We start from the raw sequence: 17,638 nt of genomic DNA, 5'->3' as shown, positions 1-17,638 counted from the left end.
AGCAACCGCTGTTTACTTGTCGTTGCTAAGCAATGAAGCTCGCGTTGTCACACTTGCTTGCATGTGGGCAGTTCCCACATCACCCCACCCCCCGCGGTGATGGTACCAGCAGAGGGTGGGTATAACCTTCTCTCGTGAGGGCGATCTGCTGGCCGAGCGGCAGTTCCTGCTTATGTGTGGGAACTGCCCACATTCAAGCAAGTGTGACAACACGAGCTTCATTGCTTGAATGTGGGTAGTTCCCACACCATATAACATGTAGATATTTGTAAAAATAACTTTATTGTTATCTACATAAAAATATATTAGCAAGGTTATTTTTAGTGTACTGTACATTACAAGTGAGCATTGCTTTGGATTCCTTTAACATGATTTTGTTGAAAAGTATAACGCATGCATTCTTCACAGAGACTTGCAAAACATGTGTTATCTTGAAATTCTGCATCTTATAAGATGACTGTCTATATCATGGTAATTTCATTGTATGAGCAATGAGGTATGCATAGCTACTGCATGATCACTTCATACTGAACAACATACTGTTTTACAGTCCTCTTTAAATAATTTAAACAACAGGATAATCCGATATGTTCCAGCACTTCAACTTTATGCTCTGAAAAGTAACAAATATATGATTTACGCTTGAATGCTTTTAGTAACACCCATAATCAATCAAGCTGCTTAATGAACACATTATTCATGTAATAAATTAGTACATAACTCTTCCATGCAATGATGCTGGTTAACAGTTAGCTCTTTAAATTAGCAAATATATCTCACACACATACACAAATATTTCCATATGTACAGGCAATAACAGACCCTGTTTTTGATGTAAAATACTCTCTGGGCATACAACTTCCTTTAATAAAAAACTGTCAAAATTATTCACATGTTAAAAAATATAAATACAATCTATTGCAATATGTTGTTGTGTAAAACAAATCTCATTTGTATGAGGAGCGAAGAAGGCATCCTTCAACGAAGTATATCAAAATGAAGCATTAGCAATTACAGGAATAATTTACTATGCTGTGTATAAGTACAGAAGTGACAATGTGCTGGCTTAGTGCCTTTAGCAACATAACATCCGATTTTCCAGCTGCCCATAAAATCTACTGTACTTTACAGTTTAGATTACCAAAGAAATAGGCCCTTCAATGACATGGGTGGTAAATCCAGCCAGAATGTGAGCCTGACCATCCACCACCACCTAGTGTTAAAGGCTGAGTGTGTGTACAGCTTTACCTCCACAGCCCCTGTATGCCATGAAGACATGTTACCTGAAGTCACAGGGTTAACTGCAACTTTTACCTAGGAGCATCTATAAAAATGCTGGATGGATCTCAGTGTTTGATGTCAAATTCCAAACAAATATTTTCAATATTTGGTTATTTTTATCACTATCTGTCCAGTTCCTTTATACAAATTCCAACCATCAGTGCTGTATTCAAAATCTAATACAAATTTTACCTCATTTTAAAATCATGTATCAAAATCACAAAGTTGATTTACATAAAGTACCTTTGTGACAATAATGCCTTAGAACACTTTGAAAATATGAAAATGATACCTCAGATATAGCACCAGGGAAGACATAATAGAAAATGTAATAATCGCAACACACGGCAGGTTTGCAATTTGATGACCAGGATTTTTTAAGAGCAACTGCATTCCATCATTTGACACTGGGAAATTTTTTAAGTAAATTAACTGTCTAGCAATATCACTCTTTTCTCTTCTATCATATCAATGTGGAAAGCAAGATCTGAGCAGTTTGTGGCACATACGTCAGAAGAACCAACAGCTTGGTATCAAAGTCAATATTGAGCATTACTTCTTTCTTTGTAAAATGGACATTAAAATTCTTTAATATAAATTGAGGAGTTGGATTTTAGAAACGTTGTTTTCACTGCAACTAGTGGCTTATAACAACTTACCAAGTTCAACAGTAGTCTCATTATGATTATGTACATCATATAATAAATATACAGTGCAATAATGGGAATGGTTACTGATTTAAGCAGACAAGCTCAGTCATGTGTTAAATAAAGTTAATTTAACGGAAGCAAACAACAAAGCAGTGTCTTACCTGCTGCCTCCTACTGTATGTCATAAATGTTGCAGCACTTTCACTCAGCTCATTTCTTGTCTTTGTATATCTTTCATTAGCATATCATTTCATTTTTATTTTATGTCATACTACATAAAAAAAGATCAATTTGGACACCTATTTTGATTTACTTACAGAAATTCAGGCACATAAGACAAAAAAAAAAGGCTAAACAAATTTAAAACATCACTATAGCTGACAAATTTTTGGAGCACATAACAAATAATTAGTTACAGTGTTTGTTTAGCTTTGTATTGTCTTTCTGTGTTGTTTGTTTGTGTTACGCTTGTGACCAGTTTCATGTCCATTGCATTTTGGAAATGTGAAATATATGTATGTATAGGCTGCTTATTCAGTTAATTACATGACTGAGGAAGTGCATAACAATAAATTAAAATACAGTTTTCATTTTATGTCCTGTGTACATATGTAGCCTTATTTCCACAATATTCCTCTCTGACCTTCCTCGTACTGTGTAACACCATACTGTTCCATGACCTTCATTATATGCATATTTTAATAGGAATACAGTATGTCATCAGCCACAGTGGAAGCACAGCACTAGATGAGTGTTTCTTACTTTAAGTATTTAGTAAAATTTATTCTTTAATAATTTAGCAGTCACTGAATGACTGACAGAATTTGTTCTTATCCAGTTCAGAAATTACACTGAATGGTGGAATCAACATGATTCATAATTAAGACAATTTTAAATTTAAATGCCATCACTGAAGGATTGATCAGGGGGCCTCTATTTATGTACATGAACAATAATAAATAAGCAAACTGTGGATGATGCTTTAATTCTTTCTTCCATGTTATATCAACAAACTATACTGACCAAGCGACCGCTGCTTGTCAGCAAAGTTAGTGCCAACTTTAGCAGATAGAGGGTGTCACATGGTTAGCGCAATGAGTCCCCACAGCCATTAATCTCGGTTTTCTAGACCAGAGCCGCGATTTCCTTGAAATAGCTGAGTGGATCCTGTTCCAGACCCACTACTTCTCAGAAAATTGGGTAGCACCAGGAATCGAACCCAGGACCTCTGGATCTGTAGCCAGGAACTCTGACCACTAGACCATCAAGATCAGTTCTTGTAAAATGTTACATACTACTGTTCGTTGTTAATCCTTAGGCTGTACTATCAACTCAAAAAAAATTATACAAATAAAATTCCATTGTACTAAAACTCTGATCCATCACCAAATGGTCAGTTAGGCCTATTGGAAAGGGTGTAAATTATATTTCTATTCTCTGAATTTTACAAATAGTAAAAATCATCACATTAATCACTCTCTTGAGGATTTCTCCTCTTATTCACACACCTATTCTCTTACATTATCACTTTTGATGGTATGACTGACCATCTCATCTGTCTGGAATGCAGTTTTGGAATTTACCCAGACACCATGATATTGACAACACCAGCTTTTGAAAATCAGTATCCTACTATGATATTGCACAACCCGTACTTTCTATTGCTTGTTCCCTTGCTGCCTCCATAACTGTTTGGTCTCTCATTTCATCTGCACCATTTCTCTCGCTTATCCTGTCACTTCCATTACCCAAATTACCCTCAAACCCAATATCAGTCTCATCAGTATTCTTTGATCCTATGCTTGGTCGGTCTTGGCTTGCAGTTCCTTCTGGTAACCTCCCATCACACTCTACTGTTGACAGGTTACTAGATCCAAAAGCCATTTGTCCGTTACTTGACTGATTCCCTCCATCCTGATTAGAACTTGTCCTTCGTGAACGGGATAACCTCGGTGAAGATGAGGACGACAGTGTGTTCTGCTGCTGCTGTTGTTTACTGCTGAGTAACTTATTCAATACAGCTACTTCATTCTGGATGGCTACTGTGAATGGTTTGTATCCCAAGCTGAGTATTTAAAAAGAAACACACTTATAAAGTGCCACTAATGAATGAGAGATATACAAATTTAAACACACACAACTACTCAGTGCAAAACTTTCCAAGCAGAAACCACAGAAAATAAAACTATTCTAGCCAATTCAAACTCAGATTCTATACAATACTACTTATTTATTGACTAGTCTACAGCCTAACAAATCTAAAATCAGATAAATATGACAAGTTATCCATTATGAAGACATTACCATTCAGTGCCACTCCAATGACACAGTGCCACCAGACCATCCTTGAGACGAAGAATGGCCTCCACAGAATGATCTGATGACCGAGCAGCGTTTGTGGTACGGAAAACTGCCATGGCATCCTGCAGCAGTATAGAGATCAACAGTGCCCATTCTAAGCAGCTTGCCTCCATAAATAGCTGTAGAAGATACCTGCAAAATAATTTTTTCTTCAGCAAAAATAAAGTGAAATCTGTAAACTGGGGCAAGTAAAATCATAGACGAAATATGCGGGACTACTAAAACTGTAAATAGCCAATATCAACATTAAAACTTGGCCCTTTACATCAGATTAAAGAAATTAATACATATCCACATAATTCTTATGTTAAAGAATCAGGAAAGACATTTGAAATGTTATACAGATATAACCCTTCAGTATATTTCATAAATAACAACTGTTCAAATTATTCTGAGATTCAAAACTAGGGCATTTTTGGAAGGAGTCTTAATGCTATACCAAATCTGAAACAACAAACTTAAACCACTATACGTGGTGTGTTCAAAAAGTATCGAACCTTTGGTCGGCAGAAATACATTTATTGATTTGGAGGTACAAAACCCTAATCCCCTTCAAAGTAGTCTCCTTGGTAATGCACACACTTCTCCCAGCGCTTCCGCCATTGTTGGAAACACTTCTGGAACGCGTCTTTTTGAATGGTGATCAGCCAGGCCGTCACATTCCGCATGATGTCTTCTCTTGACTCAAATTGGATTCCTTTCAGCGGCATTTTCAGCTTGGGAAATAGCCAAAAGTCACATGGAGCCATGTTGGGGGAGTAGGGAGCCTGACGAACCACACGGATGTTGTGTTTGGCAATGAAAGTCTGAATCAGATGCGCAGAATGGGTGGGTGCATTATCATGATAGAGCTGCCAAGTTTTTGCTGCCCACAGATCTGGTTGTTTGTGCCGCACAGCATCACGAAGGTGACAAAGGACCTCCTGGTAGTATTCCTTTGTGATGGTTTGGCCTTGTGGTGCGTACTCATGATGCACAACCCCATGGGAATCGAAGAAAACGGCCAATATGACCGTGACATTGCTGTGGACCTGCCATGCTTTTTTTGGCCTCGGGGATGTCGGATGTTTCCACTGTGACAACTGCATCTTGGTTTCCAGGTCGTACCCATAAACCCACAATTCATCGCCTGTGATCACAGTGTTCAGAAAGTTGGGGTTACTGTTTGCATTGTCCAGCATGTCCTGTGCGATTTCCAGACGGCATTGCTTCTGCTCCACTGTTAGCAGTTTCGGTACAAATTTTGCAGACACTCTCCTCATGCCCAAATCCTCAGTCAAAATTGAATGTACCGATCCAATGCTTACCCCTATCTCATTTTCAAGTTCTCGGACTGTGATACGACAGTCCTCCATGACCAAAGTCCACACTTGCTCAATGACATTCTCATTTCGGCTTGTTAAGGGTCTGCCTGAACGCGGTTCACTGTCCACTGATGTGTGGCGATCTTTGAAGCGGTTGTACCACTCCTTTATCCATGAGTTGCTCATGGCATCGTCCCCGAAAGCCTGTTGAATCTTGCGAACGGTTTCCGCTTTGGTATCGCCAAGCTTTTGGCAAAATTTGATGCAATATCACTGCTCATGTTGTTCCATCATTTTACACCTTACTGGAATCCGACGAGCGCTCACTACACGTCCTCACTCATAGGCCGACTGTCAGTGACTGATGCTTTCTGCGGGCAGGAAAAAATTCACGACTGCACATGAATGTCCCCTCCACATCTACACTGAATGGAGCCTCCCGCGCTTCATTGGTTTACGCGGAAAAAAGATTTGATACTTCTTTAACACACCACGTATTTACACATTTTCTTCTAGAGTCTTACTTATAGACTAGGGATATTCAGTTAATGTGGATCACTTCTGAGGACATCAGACAAGATCCAAACATAAAAGCACTACAAAAAAGTTTAATCTTCCACTAACTTCTAAAATGGAAGAACAAAATACTGCTTACTCCCAGTGATAAGGGGGACGACAACATTAACTAGCAACTATGAAGCACAGAAGATGCCCAGTGGTCCAAACATCCATAAAGTTCTGACTGCCACATGTGCTGGGGAAGGCATACAGAAAAAAAAATGTGCACTGAAATGATTCTCTCATCACTGGCACCTAGAATTCTGAGCACCAAACAATACAGTAGAAATTATATATCCACAATCCCCCCTCTCAGATGATTCATAGCCACGGAATTTATTAACCTATATTTCATTAGTTCAAGACACAATGACATATTTGTACACAAGCAAAGATTACACGAGGTATACAGTAAAATCCCTGTTTAAGGTTTCTTTCAGCAGGAAGATCTTAAATGGGGAGGAGAGTTAACACTGAAACTGCTGCTTTAAGATCGGTGAAAATGAATGTTAAATAAGGGAAAACTGAAATCAAGGAATATTTAATGGATATTCCACTGTATTTCTCTTGTTAAAAATCATACTAACATTTTACATTACCTGAGTTTCACTTCAGATTTTGGTGAACCTTTATTAGCTAATTCTTGTGACAACTGTTCAAGGACCAGTGTACTTGGGACATCACTCCATCTATTTTCACTTGCATCAGGCATGTACTGCTCCCGTTCATCCCCCCAGAATGAACTCTCCTCACTCATCATACTGCTCTCATCTGCTACCATAGGAATCATTCATTAAACTAGCACATAAACACAAGTACACTGAAACTCACTGTAACAAACATTTTCATATAAATGTATCTTTACAGAAAAGGACTTTCTTACACAGTATGTCGTTACTTTGAAATGACCCATGCATGGCAGACTTCAGGCAGAAAGTAAGCTATACAATGATTTACTATCTAGAATAGCAGTGGAAAAACTTTTCAGACTGTGAGTTTCATAGGATGCTCTTACAACTTATATGGCTCAGGAAGGACAAGGTTAACAGATCACAATAAATTATTCTCAAGTGTACCTTGCAGAAGATGAGGCATAAGCTGTGCTTCGACAATAGAACTACTTCGGAATTCACTGGTCATCGACACACTGGCTGTATAGTGTGACGACCCTGCTACTGCTGGGGCTGGAACAGCACTAGAATGGACTGTTTCACGCTGACCACCTGCATAGCTCATGTAGCCACTATCTCCAACCCTGCTTCTTCCATTGGCATCTGGGCTTACCACATCCACTGTAAGGGATTTCATACGATCCTCAATGGTAGGAGACGATGGTGAGGAGCCTGAATTAAACATTTTCAATTCAATCTTTTCTTCACACAGCTCTTAAACAACATAAACAATTCTGTGCACATTTAAATGCAGAATCTGCTACGATATCATAATATTCATAGTCCTGTCATTCATTAGACAACATAAATTGAAACTCCAACAAACCTATTCATTGCCCATATAATTAGAATTTTACATTTAATTCTTGCCTTAAACTCCAACTTCAAGTTACTACTGTTGTCTGTGAGGTTTAATCTGAATGAAATTATACAACCCTCATCTTCTTGCCCAGTTAAGAAAATTACTCTAGCATATAAGTTTTAAAACCCTAACATGTATGACAAGGAAGAAAAGGAATGCATACAGAATTTTTGTATTGAAGTCTCTTTAATATATACACATACACTACATGATACCTGTTTAATGTCCCTTATTTACAATTCAATTTATATGGTCCCAGCCCAATTTTCTGTGTTCAATTTTATCCAGACACATTTTTCTCATGGATACTGATAGCCTATAGGGATAGGCACTAGCCTCTCATGCCAGAGATTCTAGACAGGTGTATGTTTGAAATCAGTATATATTATTCCACATGCCTTTCTCACCCCTAACCTCTATAAATATCAAAACTTCGTAGATATGAGGAACGTAAAGGACCCATTACAGTTACAAGCTCACATTAAGCTCTCATTTCCTTCTGCTGGTCATAAATAAACAGAATACTACTTTATTTGTATTTCATCCAGAGATACACTTCTCCATCACTTGTCAAAAGATGAAACATTAACTGCAGGCATCAGATAATCAATGAATAGGTCACCCATGTTTAGTATTCAAAATCATGTTCCTTAAAACAGGCACAATATAAAGCAGGACTTCACTGTATTAGAAGTGAAAACTTGCAAAATGTTGTGAGATTTGAGGTTTTCACGGAGGTGACTATGAAGAAAGCCATCTTCTGGGATGTGGCGCCGTGTAGAAATTGTGTTAACCGTCGTTTCGGAGGAAATGTTACTGACAGGTTTGCAAATTCAATGTCTTGTTGACCCCTGCCAATTCTGATTAACATCGGAAAAAAGTAAGGGTCACTTTACATGGAGACCTACATGCATTTCTTTCTGCACCTCAAGCATAACTTGAATACAAACTGCTAAACATTTCTGAGTGAAAAAACGATTCAAATAAAAGGTGTAATGTAAAATGAAACATATTTTATGACCAGTACATTTTTTCCATAACTCTAAATGTTCTGAAATAACAAGTGGAGTGAATATACCAAATTTTTACACCATACATACATTTCCTAATTTGTTTATATTCACAAATTACCAAGAAATCTTGCTGAAACCAGTACCTGAGGCTGAATTCTTCCACTGCAAGTAGTATGATACAGGATGACAAAGCACTGGATATGGCCACATAAAATCTGAATGTAGTTGTTTGAGAGCTGCCACAAAATCATCCACTCTGGCTGCTCTATCCCTTTCTCTGCCAAGCCATGCCACCAGATGGAAATCCAGGTGTGCAGCAAAGTGGCCAAGATCAGTTAACCGATGAGCTGAGAGAAGGCGACGGGCATGGCGTTGCAAGATAACATCTATAAAGAACTCTTCTGCTGAACCTGATGGCTCTCTGCAATTTCAACCATAAAGAATTCCATATCTTTGTATTCAAGAAGCACATTTCTGTAACTCAGGAAAGAAGATATTTAAAGGAACCTGAGATGTAAAGGCTACAATGCACAAATATAGTCTATGCAAAACACATCATCAGCTAACCAAGCCTAGATATGAGTTCTGTATAGCTCCCTGTACAACATATTAAGCAACTGCATGAGCAGCACAGGTATATGAGTAGAGCTCTAACAGCAACTACTCCCAGACTGCCAGATGGTCTAGTGATTAACATAACAGCTTAGTATTCAGTGGTCCCAGTGACAATCTAAAACAGCGCCACAAGTAAAAACAATAATGAAAAATCTGCACATATGATGAAAACTAGCTCTTTAAGATGAGAACAGAGTCACCACTCAGAATTTCTGTATATCACATATGCCTCAAACAATGCACATTACCCAAATTAGTACTGCTACAGTACTCGTATAATCATTACAATCTGCATGCAAAAAATATTACTATCAGACATCACCTTATTAGATATGTTTCTTTTTCAAGTTTGAGTCGGATATTAGGTTGTGCTGATTGACACAACCATTGCAGGTGTGTCAACTGAGAATCAATCGATTAAAAAAAATTATATTCCAATTTCATCTCCCTTACTTAGAACTGAATTTAACTACACTTTAAATGTAACATAACTACATCATTATTCTAGAACATCTGAATCTTCACCAAGACTGTAAACTGGTCAGTTCTTCTCAGCATGAAAAAAACATATTGTCATAAAATTCTTAGATATTTTTACCAAACTTCTCATGGAAAATAAAGTTTAATTCACTGTCAGATTCACCTCAGATTCTATACCTTGTATCTCCCCGCCCAGTAGGAACAGATTTCTTTCGTCTCAAAGGAACCGACTTGCTGCATTCTCCACTACTGCTGGTGGAACGCAATGCATCTCTGTGATGTCCTGTCACTGATGGAGCTCCTGATTCAATCTGCTGAACTTTAGGGGATGTTGTAGTACTGTAACTACGGCCCCGAGATACCTGTCAAAATTGTGTTTTCAAGAACCTGAGTAGTTTCATGTCAGTATGTAAAAATATGAACATCATGTCTACCCAATTAATATTCTCAATCATTTAAACACAAACGGATTTACAACAACAAAACCTGAAATTACATAGAGACTCTTGCTTCATGTGTAGGAGATATTAGCTTTGAATCCAAGGCAAGACACAAGCTGCCATAAGATGTTATGGTTTTACTCACACACTCTCAGTAAATATCTGGACAGAACAATAAAATAAGCCATGACTGCTTCATCCCATAATCTTCACAACAGACAATATGTAAGCATCCATGTTATTTTATGCAGCTGGTATTATGTACACATAGAAACCAAAACTAAAGGTGTAATACTGTACCACTGTAAACAAGTTATACATCAAACTTCAATATGTGTGGAGAATTAGTAGACTAGAGGTAAGTTATGTACTCTACAATTTCCACAACGGATGAATTTATATTTGTTCCTTAGTTTATTAAAAATGTTCTTTCAATTATGTAGGCCGTACAGTAGTACACAAGAGCATAAATATGGATGAACTGGAAAGGATGTGGAAAGAAGTACTAGCCCTCTTTTTAGGTACTATCTCAGAATTACCATCCTTTCCCATAATATACTTACTTAATCTGTAAGGCAAACACCCGTTAAGGGCCAACTAACAGACACTCTATACAGAACTTTTGCATCTGTACAAACCTGCATTGTACCAAGAACAAGAGAAAGATCCTCCTCATTAGGGCTGATGGGTGGAGTCTGTGGATTCACTCCATACTTGGACGGAAGAATGAAAGAGGCACGAGGCGATTCAACATCATTTGGATCTGTCAAGATGAAGATTCCATCAGAAAGAAAATTACAGACTATGGCTATGACAGACATTTTAATATAAAATTATATGCTTACCAATTGCTCTGAGAAATCGTACAAGATCTTTGGATAGTTCCCACTTGCAGTGATCTAAAGCTGCATCCAAGAGCAGTGTTGCATACTGCCTGCTTACTGAGGAAGGTTCTAGGTTCTGTAACAGTTTATCAGAGCTTAATGTAAAAAGTAAAGCTCTTCTTGATTTATAAATATATTTAAAGTGGTTCACATCATTCATAAGAAAATTTTTCATTGTAGGAAGCCCATCTCCAGGCTCCTATAAACATAAATAATACACCAACTTTCAAGTAATCAGTATTTCAGAGGAACCCCCAGCCTCCATCTTCTGTGCAGAACAGAGGTAGGAGGTTCCTTCAAAATGTTGGTAGCTATCAACCAGACTATATGTCATTATATCCCTGAAGACAGTTCAGACATACAGTCTTACTTTTTCCAAGATCATGACTTTAGGAACATTGTGTAATTCCAGAGCCATGCTTTCTTATGCACAGAATAGTATCACTTATGATTCAGATCCCCAGCCCAAAATACCATATTGAAAAAGCTAATACATCACTGCATCACAGACTGGAGGCAGTTCATCACAAAGAGGCAGATAGCCTACCGAAATGAAAGTGAAAAGTTTTACCATACTGTAAAAGGTAAAGTAAAAACTGCCTCAGTTAAGAACACAAAACAGAAAACTGAAAGATAAAATAAATCCAGAAAGTGAAAAATTTAACAGAATTCCCTTAAATGCCAATTAAAATTCTGATTACTAGTGGATGACTGGGTGAGTAAATGAGTCAGGGAATGAGTGTGTGTGTGTGTGAGGGGGGAGTATTTTACATTATACAGCAGTACATCTGAAAAGGAAGAACAGTACCAATACTTGCATCAACTCAATTTCTTTCAACACTCCTATTTCTGTCACCAAATATCTAAGACATCAAATATTCCTGTTAGCAACTGACCATGCCCTGTTACTTTAGAGAATAAGATCAGATAATTCTGAGATGTCATATATTTTAATTTTCACAATAAAAATTTCAGAAAAGTCATTGCAGCATTTGAGTAGAAATGATATTCATGAAAAACGAATATTTAGTCTCAACAGCGGATGATTAAGAATTTGCCTGCAGTACTAACCTGGAGAATAATGAGGTAAGATGCAGCTGTATCCAGTTGTTTTCTTGCCAAACACTCCTGGAAGAGATCTTTGGGTTTGCCAGCAGCCGAGAATAAATATGGCCACAGTGCAATCTCAGTCTTCCGTGCACATTGCACGACTGTCTGAAGGTAAACTGGGAACTCTTGGATGAACTCAATCACACTTGGCAGCAATGCATCAGGAATTGGCTCTTTACTGGTCGCTTCTTCTTCCAGCACCTGGCAATCAATAAAGGATTGAAACTTCAAACTTATGCCCCAGCTTTGTATTACTAGCTTCATATTTTTCAATGATTAAATCACCACACACAACTTCAATATCCTGTACAAATACTGGTAGTGGTCTAGAATGAACGTCTCTAGTCCTGTTGCCAGTTTACAAGTTCACAGAGCTGCAATGTGTGCGTTATTAATGACACGAGCTTAAAGAATATTAAGTTGAGAAAGGTCTCAAGTGGCATGATATTCATGCCATAAATTTCAAACAAATCAATCACTTACTACTACATCTCAAGCAGGAGCCAGACACATACACACACAGCTCACTAATAGGGTTGTAACGGAAGAAACTCAGCTCTTTCAGTACCTGATCAGAATAACCTCAAACAGCATAACCATCCCAACAAATCCCATGCAACTGCACTTTCAGAAAGCAACCTAAAAGTGGAAGACATAGAAATTGTACCTCATGAAGTAATAACTCCAGTGAATGGGGGAAGTATGGAAGACTGGTACAACTTCGGGCAATCTCCCAAGCATGGAAGCCCAGATTTCGGCGTATAAGCTGACGCAATATTTGATGGAGGTACACTTGACTCTGAAACAGTATAAAATTAAATACAAGGTATTCTGCAGTGAAAGTAACGTGAAATGCCATGTGATGTTAATAGACATATACATGGAAATCTGAAATATATTTTAAAAACCCACACAAAAAGAGAAACTTACTGTTCGCTCCAGAACACAGAAGGGTAGAGAAAAGGGTGAATTTGAATCTGAAGTATACAGCGTTGTATCATTTTCAGCACCCAAGAGTATAGCATCCTCAAATAAAATAGCTACAAATGAAAACACACAACATAAAACTTGGTATCATGTTCACATAAATTCACAAAATAAAGTAATTAATCCTTTGCCATGTCTAACATAGCAAGACACAGCAGAACTGACTGTTTTCTGCTGAACTTATACTGAAAAGCATATGATAAAACATTTAAATTAGCTGATCTGACAGCATCAGGACACATTTATATAGTGCAGCAAAGGGAGCAATTACCACAAGACAAAAGGTTCTGGAAAGAATGGTAGCAAACAATACCCAAATTCAATCTCCTCTTAATTCCTTTCTGAGTCAAATTTTGATTTGTTACTGTCATTCCCAAGTATTTTAAATATACCACATTTTCAAAAGAAGTGTTAGCTATCTTTATGTCATGATTCTGCCCTGCATTCTGGTGATGAGACAGCAACATATACTTAGTTTTCACTGCATTCATTTCTAGACACAATACACTCTACCTATATAAACAGTAAAGATGGAGGAAGAAGAGGGAAAGGGGTGAAAGTAAAACCCTGAGCCTGTCTGGACAATCTGATATGAAGAAAGACTCTTGTTACAGCTAGGAATTGAACCCAAGTCATCCATCTTACTCCGAGCTACCACAGCTCACAACATCCACATGCTACTTCTAAACTGAGAATTAGACTGAATACACGTCTTCCAATGGATTTAAAAAATCTTCGTAAGTAAACTCCACTAATTGCAACACGTGTAATTTCTCACAGAGAGCTTCCTGTAATGAAAAGAAAACCTGTTAACTACATTCTACTCTTATCCACAAGATGTCTCTAAGTGCTCCTTTATCTCTGCACTTTTATAAGCTGTAATTGTAACTGAACTATACACTCTCAAGCCATTTTTGAACGAACTACAAAAGATAAAAATAACAAGTATTTACAGTTGGTTAGTGATTTAACTTAAAAGGACACTAAATGGGGTCTCTAAACAGAATATAAAATACAACTGATTCCTCAAAGATGGCTTTGTTATAGAATCCACAACACTTAAAGCTTTCAGGTTTAATATCAACAGACACATTGAAGATTACATGTAGTCCCATCCTTACCAAGTGAGTCTACTGAACCGACATATTTAACCAGTGAACTCAATGTACTAATGAAAGAAAAAAATGTTGCAGAAACTTTGTAGCAAATTTGTGTATCAGTATAATATTTCCAGAATTACCAGTAGAGCTCATATTCAGCACCATAAAAAAAGAGCATTAACATTTCCACTGATACTAATACAGTTTTAGTCAAATTACTGCTTTATTCAAAATTAATTTCTAAAAATGTACACTGTATTTGTATTAACTGTGTATATAAACTGTTTTCCCCCTTATTTTAATATAATACACTAGAATGTGGTACCTAGTGGATATATCCTGAGATGAAAAGGTAGCATTATTCTCTTGGACATAAATGAATGAGATTTGTCTCCATCTCTGGGAAACAATGGTAGCCACACCATCATTCCATGAGCACCACAGAACAGCCACAGGGATTCAGTCAGGTGAGGTTTCTCACGTCGGGACTTGCGAGGGACCCAAACATTCTCCACTCGTGATGCCAAAACAGTGGGAGGAGCACAGGTGTATGACTGAAACTAATCAATAACACCACAGCTATAACCTTCACAACATAAGCTTCCAACAGCACTGAATTCTTATAAACCTTTATTATGAGCATCTTATTGTGTATACTTTTTTCAGTTGACCTAATCCTTCTAGTTGCACTAGGCCCTGGGGTTTACTCAGCCTCTAACAGAAATGAGTACCAGGAATTAATTAAATAATTTTCCTGGGGAGTAAAGTGTGGCCGGCGCAGAAGGCTGACAACCTTACCACCATCTCTGAGCCGATTGTCTAGATAATGTGGGACCCTCAACGTCTCACAACTCTATGGGAGTTCACAGCCTGGTACAGGGATAGCTTTACTTTACTTACTTACTTTACAGTTTCAAATGTAGAGGTTATAAAGCCTGCGTGTCTGCTTGTTGCTGGCAAACAAGAAAAATGGAGAACATTTTTGTTTAGATAATGTAACTGAAATACGATACCTGGAAGATCAAGATACCGGAACAAATATTTGTTATAGAGGTTCTGAAGAAATTAACTGTATTAGGTTAAGAATGTGGTTCAATAGTTGATTCTTCTCATAACAAAGAATGAATTTCAATTATATAACAACAGAAAATTTCCTGAGCAAGCTTAGAGACCAAGTCGACTGGCTGAGACTAGCTCTAACAGGCTACAACATTCCCTCCCTTACACCTGATGTCAGAAACAGGTATAATTTCCAAAAGAGTGTTTGTAAAAATTCAAGATGATGGAAAGTGTCTAAAATAATAGTCAAATTTATTGTCATGCCATCATCACAAACATTTAAATGTATCATCCCTATATGCATCACAACACTTGGTTAACATCAAACAGAGGTTATATATGGAAGAATGAGATGGATATATGATCATGAACAATTAGTAGGCAAGAAATTGGAAGGAGGTGGTCATAACCTGCCTCAAGGTTATCCTGCTAATCATCTGCGAAGACTGAATAAAACCATAAAAACTTCAATCAGGATAGCTGATAACAGTCAAGATTTCAACTGGATACTTCCTGAACATAAACTTGGAGTGTTAATCACTACATCAACTAGCCCAACTAGTGATGACTTTCTCATTGAAAATGAATCATGTCATGGATCTCTTAGAAGAAGCAATGTGTCATATACAAATTGCAGGTCAAGCTAAAGCCAATATGTATGAAGCAAGGGCAGAAAAATTCCTTTTTAGCAGATATAAAATCAACACTATCTAATTCCAGATAGCAGGTTTCAATAACGTGTAAAATTAAGACATTTCCATCAATCACTGTCAATGACAATACATCCTACAATCGTGCTTACATACTATTTCTTATCTCAGTCACACAGGCAGATAAGCAACAGCAAGAGAGCTATCAAAATATGAATGTGACACATGTGAAAATCTTTCTATATCATCTACAGAGGTTTCATGCATTAATATACACACCAATCCTTTGTATGATAACTCATTACTTTATGCTGAATATATGAAAATTATTTTTAATAGTCTTTTCCCAAAACAGATACACCTTAAGTAGGAATCTTGTGGGACCACGTGGTTTGGCAGAAGTCCACTAAAAATTCTAACCATCAGCAAGAAACGGGCAACACGTGGGCAGCAAACACAGCCACCTGCTTATTGCTGGCTTCTTACTTGACTTACTCATTGGTATTGAAGATGGAGATTATATGTTCCTTCAAAAGTCAGTGAACTTCTACCAAACTGCATTTCAATACAATCCAAGGAAAAATTTTAATTACCTAAATTAAACACTCAGCTTACTGACACAGAATCGGTGAAATTTAACAACAAATGAGGGAAATCCTTAAACTGAGAAAACTAAACAGTGGTTCTGCTGTAAACAGTTAAATACACATATTTATCCCATGATACTGTATGCTCTAATGCTTCCATTTATACTCTTCTGACTTCAGTACATCTGACCAACTTATGACTAAACATCTCTAACATGTGTAGCCATTCAGAGCCTAACCCCCATAACAACAGCTCCTTGATCCCATTAATATATCAGCTTGGAATGAAAGAAATCTGTCTTGCTTCCTAACATCTGGTTAAAGAGCTGACTTGCACCTCACAGTGAGATCTCAGAAAGCCATGGATCCAATGTATGACAGTAATTTACCTACCACATTGCCATCACTGTTGTCATCTCCTTCCCTACAGTTCTGTTCCCGCTGAACCATAAGCAATCTGCCGCTCACATTCAGCATAATACTTTCAACCTCTTTTGATGCATGGCGACCAGTTTCTGTACGAAGGGTCGTTAATGTCACAGACACAACACAAGCAGGATGAACACACAATGCACTGATATCCACACTCTGCAGGATTCCCACCTCAACACCACCTACTACAAAAAAAGATATATACATGTACCTCATTTATGTCTTCACATTTTTGTATGACCACAATGTGTATGCAAAACAAGAGTGAATTAACATACAATTACACTCCATCATCCTCCTTTAAAAGTCCCAGTGCATAACGCATCTACTCTGCTTACAAGAATCTAACACCTGAAAATGTCTATGAGTTCAAGCCATGCAGTGCTTTTCTAGCTTTTCAATGCCCATAATTGCATTTATTTATGTATGATTTATTAAGTGAATATATCCTTTATGGCTGAATTAAATATTTTTCAGTATACCAAAAATGGTTCACTGCAATAAGAACACATGTATAACATAAAGTACATAATCAAGTTTAAAATATATCTCATAAAGTATTGTAACATGTTGCGCGACTGAGAACCCCCCTCC

The 17,638-nt window shown here is 37.4% G+C and overlaps 1 protein-coding gene across 5 annotated transcripts in view; it reads right to left on the bottom strand.

Moving 5' to 3' along the window:
- Positions 1 to 3,121: 3,121 nt before the first annotated feature.
- The window catches only part of LOC111870804 (guanine nucleotide exchange factor subunit Rich), a 42,785-nt gene continuing 28,268 nt past the window's right edge, over positions 3,122 to 17,638 (bottom strand). For 3 of the 5 annotated variants that reach the window (XM_033754010.1, XM_033754011.1, XM_023863354.2), the window contains exons 11-23: positions 17,006 to 17,229; positions 14,642 to 14,876; positions 13,160 to 13,269; positions 12,897 to 13,028; positions 12,191 to 12,430; positions 11,081 to 11,195; positions 10,874 to 10,998; positions 9,973 to 10,157; positions 8,844 to 9,121; positions 7,231 to 7,497; positions 6,754 to 6,928; positions 4,236 to 4,424; positions 3,122 to 3,996 (exon numbers count right to left, since the gene is read on the bottom strand). In XM_033754010.1, the coding sequence (XP_033609901.1) occupies positions 3,564 to 3,996; positions 4,236 to 4,424; positions 6,754 to 6,928; positions 7,231 to 7,497; positions 8,844 to 9,121; positions 9,973 to 10,157; positions 10,874 to 10,998; positions 11,081 to 11,195; positions 12,191 to 12,430; positions 12,897 to 13,028; positions 13,160 to 13,269; positions 14,642 to 14,876; positions 17,006 to 17,229 (2,708 nt within the window). In that variant the 3' untranslated portion in view covers positions 3,122 to 3,563. The remainder of the gene's footprint in view (positions 3,997 to 4,235; positions 4,425 to 6,753; positions 6,929 to 7,230; positions 7,498 to 8,843; positions 9,122 to 9,972; positions 10,158 to 10,873; positions 10,999 to 11,080; positions 11,196 to 12,190; positions 12,431 to 12,896; positions 13,029 to 13,159; positions 13,270 to 14,641; positions 14,877 to 17,005; positions 17,230 to 17,638) is intronic. The other 2 variants (XM_023863355.2, XM_023863356.2) reach the window with 2 other exon arrangements.

This window comes from Cryptotermes secundus, unplaced genomic scaffold (genome assembly GCF_002891405.2).
Source record: "Cryptotermes secundus unplaced genomic scaffold, Csec_1.0 scaffold499, whole genome shotgun sequence".
Lineage (NCBI taxonomy): Eukaryota > Metazoa > Arthropoda > Insecta > Blattodea > Kalotermitidae > Cryptotermes > Cryptotermes secundus.
The sequence above is the reverse complement of the archived record's forward strand: the minus strand, read 5'-3'. Positions and strand labels throughout refer to the sequence as shown.